This window comes from Pygocentrus nattereri, chromosome 19 (genome assembly GCF_015220715.1).
Source record: "Pygocentrus nattereri isolate fPygNat1 chromosome 19, fPygNat1.pri, whole genome shotgun sequence".
Lineage (NCBI taxonomy): Eukaryota > Metazoa > Chordata > Actinopteri > Characiformes > Serrasalmidae > Pygocentrus > Pygocentrus nattereri.
Genome location: NC_051229.1, coordinates 33362226 through 33368039, shown reverse-complemented (window position 1 = coordinate 33368039; position 5814 = coordinate 33362226). Strand labels below are relative to the sequence as shown.

The window sequence follows — 5814 nt, the reverse complement described above, 5'->3', positions numbered from 1 at the left end:
CTTGGGGGGGGGAGGGAGGGGGGGGTGTTAAGGTGTGTGGTGTGAACCATCCATGCATGACCTGATGTTACAGTTGGTCAGGGCGGTGGGACAGACAACCATAGCCTTTGATCTCCACCTCACCCTGCACAGACTGAGTAGCAGAGCCCTCAGTGCATTCCTAGGAATACTCGTCAGAGGGAACTACTCGTGTCACCTCTAGTCTGCATGTGAGAGACATCGTGAGCAGCTCTTGGCATGGATCAAGGAGTGGTAGTGTTAACTGGCCTCTGAACAACACAGAACCTCAACATACAGGGAAGATGTCAGCTGTACACTGATCTCTGACAATAAGGGGTGCTTGAAAACCAACAGGGATTATTAAATCAACTTGGAATGCAAAGAGGAATCATAAAATGCTAATTTTATTCACAATGACTTAAAGGGAACTATTTATGTATTTGTTGTTTATTTTGATTTTGTTATTTTGTTTATGCTGTGCACCAAGATGTGACTTGGCGGTTAAGAGCTCACAGGGAAACGTACTGTATTCTTGAAGGCTCAGTGTATTTTCTTTTTGTGTGTGTGCTTTTGCACATTCTAGTTTGAGTGTGTGTGTGTGTGTGTGTGTGTGTGTGTGTGTGTGTGTGTGTGTGTGTGTGTGGTGAACTTCCTGTAAATTTTACTTGGCTGGAAAGCAGTTATTTATGAACAGCATTAAGGACCTTTATCCTTTCAAAGAACCAAGCTGCAAGCTCCAAAAGTGGCGTGAGCCAAGGTCTTCATTCAGGTTCTATCACAGTGCAGAGGGGCAAAAGTTTAGCATTTGCCCCTATGGTGGCAAAAGGAACAAACAGCCAAATTCTCATAATGGCTTCCCTTATTTAAAATGTGGCACAAATTACTTGGTACCTGATAAACAATAAAACAAGTATTCACTTTAAATGACTGATCACTTTAAATGACTGATCTGAAACACTACTCTAATTCTTCTCTTTTTTAATGATAACATCTCCTGGAAACTGGGGTTACCCTTTAAACTCACTATTAGAAGAAGAAAAAGTAAAAAAGCCTGTAGGCATATAATGAAAAGTAAAGTGTATGTAAAGTGGGCAGTAGGCAGATATAACCCATTCCCAAGAAAATTAATTAAATGAAAGTCAAGCTAAACGCTAAAGGTTATGCTTTTAAAGGGCACAGTAATAGGTACACATTGTTGATGTCAGAACAAAACTGTGTCCTTAAAAATCTTCATTTTTGCTGTTTATCTTTGTACACATATGGAAATGCTGGCATTGACTCTGTCAAAATGTTGTGACAAAAATTATGTCTGAATCTTGTCAATTAACTTTAAAAGATTTTTCCTTCTGCTGCAACCTTATCTTTTTTTTGGACGCAAGATTTTGTTCCAATCCTGTTTTCCATATTTAAAAACACAGCATCCATACCATTAACAAAAAAGTGTTTGTCATTATTGCCTGCGTTTATTGACATACTGTTTCTCCCTTTCACTTCATTTCATGGAGAAAAAAAAGGCAACATGCAAGTTAGCAGCACATATACAACAGGTCTCAAAACTTAAAAGACAACTTTAAGTGCAAGTCAAACAGATACAGGCAAATCCACCTCACAGGAGATCGTTTGAAGGAACAGCTCACCGAAAAGTGCTTACATTTCTAATAATAATAATTTCTAATAAAAGCTTAATTCGATATGTTAGCATTTTTAGATGAACTGCTCCTTTCAGAGGTAGTAGAAATACCAACACCGAAAAACAGGCCAAAGTTTGCATCTCAACATGAAGCTTTTCTTTGCAGTAAAAGTAAAAATCCACAATACATTCATTACTGTTTTTCTTCAAAACGTTATATTGCTATGGGATAATATCAATGACTCTCATGTATCAACCATACTGACAGATGTAAACCTAGACATCATGGTAGGCCCTAGAGTCTTACCAGAGAATGACTCCTATAACAGCATTTACAAGAAAAAAAAAAAATCCAGTGCTGCTGAATTGCTAGCCAGGCTTGGGTTAATGACATCACCATGCCATTCATTATTGCAAACTTTATACACTGAATACAAACCTTACAATATCAAAAATAAGGAACATTAACATTTAGAAGAATGTGCAAATTGAATTATTTCACTTCATATATATATATATAAGTATAGTATAGGAAGTCTGGTTCCATTGACTTACATTAAAAGTATGTTTTTTTTTCTTCTGTAAAGTTACCATTTTGGAGGTTTTGATCCAACAACAGCGATATATGTGTGTGTGTGTGTGTGTGTGTGTGTGTGTATATATATATATATATATGTATATATATATATATTATATATATATATGTTTGGTTTTCATTTGTCTAAGGTAAAAGTAATGGAATACGACCCAAACCAGACAAAGGCATAGACATGACGGAGGTTTCAAAAAGTTCATTATGAAGAGAAAACGTGATATTAAAAGATCATGGTGAGTGGTGTGTGTGGCTTGTGTGCATGTGTGAGAGGTGGCAGGTGGCCCACAGAGCTGGTGTTAGCCCAGTGACTGGTGATCCAGTAACAAGTGGCTGTGAGTCTTTCCACTGGGGGCTGCAAGAGACCCGGTACTACAGAGTCATAAAATCTTCTGTAAAATGGAATTGGGCACTTCAAGGGTTTCATCCTTCACCAGAACAATATCATAAGAGTCCATGTATTTCTCCAAGCACTCCTCCACCTGTGTGGACAAAAGATATTTTAACAAAAGTACATCAGAACTAGTTATGGGATATTATCCTGTTGCAACACGAGCAACCAAAAGTACCTTTGTTTTACTTTATACTGCAGCATTATTCTTAAAATATAGTTAAACGTGTAAAAAGTAGTAATGCGCATTTATATCATTTCATCACATGCAATATTTGGACTTTTAATTGAATTGTATTATTTCTTTGGAACACCACAGGGAGGCTGTATCACCAGGCTGTGAAATGGTTTGATTATCATTATATTTGGTACTGTAGTACAAAAAGTACAGTGCAAAAGTCAGACCACCCTTTATATATTTCATTTCCAAGAAAAGTGCCATTCAGTACAAGTTATTTGTTTTTCAGGAGAAATTTCTGAGGAGATTAGATACAAGATAATCAACTTGCATAAGGAATGTCAAAGGAAAATTAATGAAAACACAGAAATGTCCAAACCTGAATTTCAAAAAATTATTAAAGGATAAAGAAAAATTGGTACTCCTAACAACTGTGGAAGACCTGGTAGACACCAAAACGGTCCCCATCAGATAAGCAGCACTTAAAGCTTTCATCTCTGAGAGAGAGGAGAAAATCAAGCTGCTTCAGATCTGAAAACATCCACAGGTGCTTCTGTCCATAATTCCACTGTGAGAAGACGACTCAGTGCTATGGGTCTGAAAGGATGTGTAGCTGATCAAGAAGAACGTCAAAGAAAGAAGCTGAACAATGGACTGTCCACCTCAGAGTCCAGACCTCAACATGATTGAATGTGCTTGGAATTGGTTTGTGAGAAGCAGAAAATACAACCAACTTCTAAGACTGAACTTCAGATGTATGGAAAAATATCCCTGCAGATTTCTTCTCTGAAAAGGATGGAAGCTGTAATAAAAATGAAAGAGTGGACACACTAAAAAATAAAACGTGTTATATTTAGTTGTTGAAGCTTCCGTGTATTTTTCTGTTAAATACGTTTTCTGCTTTTTACCATGACACTAAAAAAACGAATTACTCATATTTGATGTCTGTTTTGACTAGAAATTATGTGAATAAATAAATGATGGTTCCAGACTTTTGCATAGTACTGTACACCCTTAAAACAGGCCAAACATCCCCCTGATCAGAACTATCATTTCTAAAGAAACAGCATAACTGTCCAGTTCAACAAAGCAGACCACAATCAGCTGGAATAAGCAGTTACCTTATCATTGAGAAAGCCAATTTTAAGCATGTTCTCTACGTTTGGAACACCGTCGGCCATAGTGAGGTCTCCCAGCGAGTCTCCAAGGAGGATGATGTTGCCGTTATCCTTCAGCTGTTTGAAGTACTCCGTGTTCCTCAGTGCACCATCGTGCTTGTTGTACACATGGATCAGCTCTCCTTTAAAACCTTTCAGAATGCCCTGCAGAACAAGAGTGACCCCTTACAGTCAGCACACAAACTGCAGCCTACATCTCAGCTGCTCTGGCTTGAGGTGAATTACACTGTCAGCTACTATTGGCTAAATTACAACCAGCTAAATTTAACATATTAAACAACAACAACAACAACAAAAAACACAAAATATAGAATGTGCCATATCTTTTGACCAGGGGCACCTAAACTTTTGCATATCACTGCATATGATTTGTGGCATGTTATACAACTGTCGTAAACTTTAAGGGTCAGAAAGGAAAGAGTAGTCCAGAACTAGGCTTAATCCCTTAATTCTAAGGGTTTCCTGGATATGAATTAAGGTCAAATTTTGGTGTAAACTGCAGTCTCAATGGTGAATCAGCAATGGAAATTTCTTTTAGTCTAGGTTAAGAGTTAATAAGAGTCAGTTTACTGGAAAAGACTTCGCCTAGTCTGGGATTAGACTGTAACAATGATGATTTATCAAGGAAAAGAGTCTAAAAGCTTAATCCGGGTTTGAGAAGCTGGCCCTGAGGGCATGTATGTTTGCCCCATCTTTGAGCAAACATATCTTTACGAAGACGAAACAAAGTCAAAGAGACCATCTCTGCAAGTCCTTGATACTCACATTCTCGTCAAAGTCCATGAAATTGGAGACGACCTTGATGTTGGGGTGGTAAACTCCAGCTTGTCTGATGATCTCCTCCAGCACGTCCCCCAGGCCCGCCGAGAAGATGAACACAGGAACGCTGTGCTGATGCAGCCGGTCAAAGAACTGCTCGTACCCCTCCCTGCCACAGATATTCATACATACTATGAACTGGGAACGTTATGGAAGACAAGCACATGAACTGACCTTGATTATGAGAAGGCCAGTACTGCAACCCTGACTAAAGACAAATGCATATTAAGCTGTAATTATAGTGGTTGTTGCCAGTAAATAACCATAATACTGAACTTACATGTTGGCATTAAAAAAGGTCAGTACAGTAAACAACCAAAAGCATCATGAAGTCAGGCAAACATTGGCATTAACCTTTATGTTGGCAGTTTTTCCATCGCAGCCAATGGAATATCTAGTATTCCATAGTTTATTTGCCGCCAACATGTAAACGCAATTTTAGAACATGTATGGTTGCAACAGATAAACAAATCTTACTATCCAGCCATTCATCCTAATACCTATTATGCAGTAACTACTATGAATAGTTCAGTTACTACTACACAACTAATATGTTGCCTTCTTTAACTAAACTTTAAGAGGTTAAGGGATTCAGAGCGGGCAGCACGGTGGCGTGGTGGGTAGCGCTGTTGCCTCACAGCAAGGAGGGCCTGGGTTCGATTCCCTGGCCGGGCGGCCCTCTCTGTGTGGAGTTTGCATGTTCTCCCCGTGTCTGCGTGGGTTTCCTCCGGGTTCTCCGGTTTCCTCCCACAGTCCAAAGACATGCAGTCAGGCCAATTGGACATGCTAAATTGCCCCTAGGTGTGAGTGTGTGAGTGACTGTCTGTGTCTGTCTGTCTGCCCTGCGATGGACTGGTGACCTGTCCAGGGTGTATCCTGCCTTCCGCCCGAAGACTGCTGGGATAGGCTCCAGCACCCCCCCCCCCGACCCTGACGGAGAAGCGGCTTAGATAATGGATGGATGGATAGGATTCAGAGCTGAACTGACTACATAAATTCAAACATGGAAAATTCAATTATGAGAAG

At 39.4% G+C, this 5814-nt stretch overlaps 1 protein-coding gene across 4 annotated transcripts in view; it reads right to left on the bottom strand.

Annotated features, from left to right (window-relative positions):
• Positions 1 to 2406: 2406 nt before the first annotated feature.
• nt5c3a (5'-nucleotidase, cytosolic IIIA) overlaps positions 2407 to 5814 on the bottom strand; it is a 30179-nt gene continuing 26771 nt past the window's right edge. For all 4 annotated transcript variants that reach the window (XM_017725766.2, XM_037531025.1, XM_017725765.2 and 1 more), the window contains 3 exons: positions 4735 to 4897; positions 3913 to 4113; positions 2407 to 2704 (listed from right to left, as the gene is read on the bottom strand). In XM_017725766.2, coding sequence (XP_017581255.1) covers positions 2603 to 2704; positions 3913 to 4113; positions 4735 to 4897 — 466 coding nt within the window. In that variant the 3' untranslated portion in view covers positions 2407 to 2602. The remainder of the gene's footprint in view (positions 2705 to 3912; positions 4114 to 4734; positions 4898 to 5814) is intronic.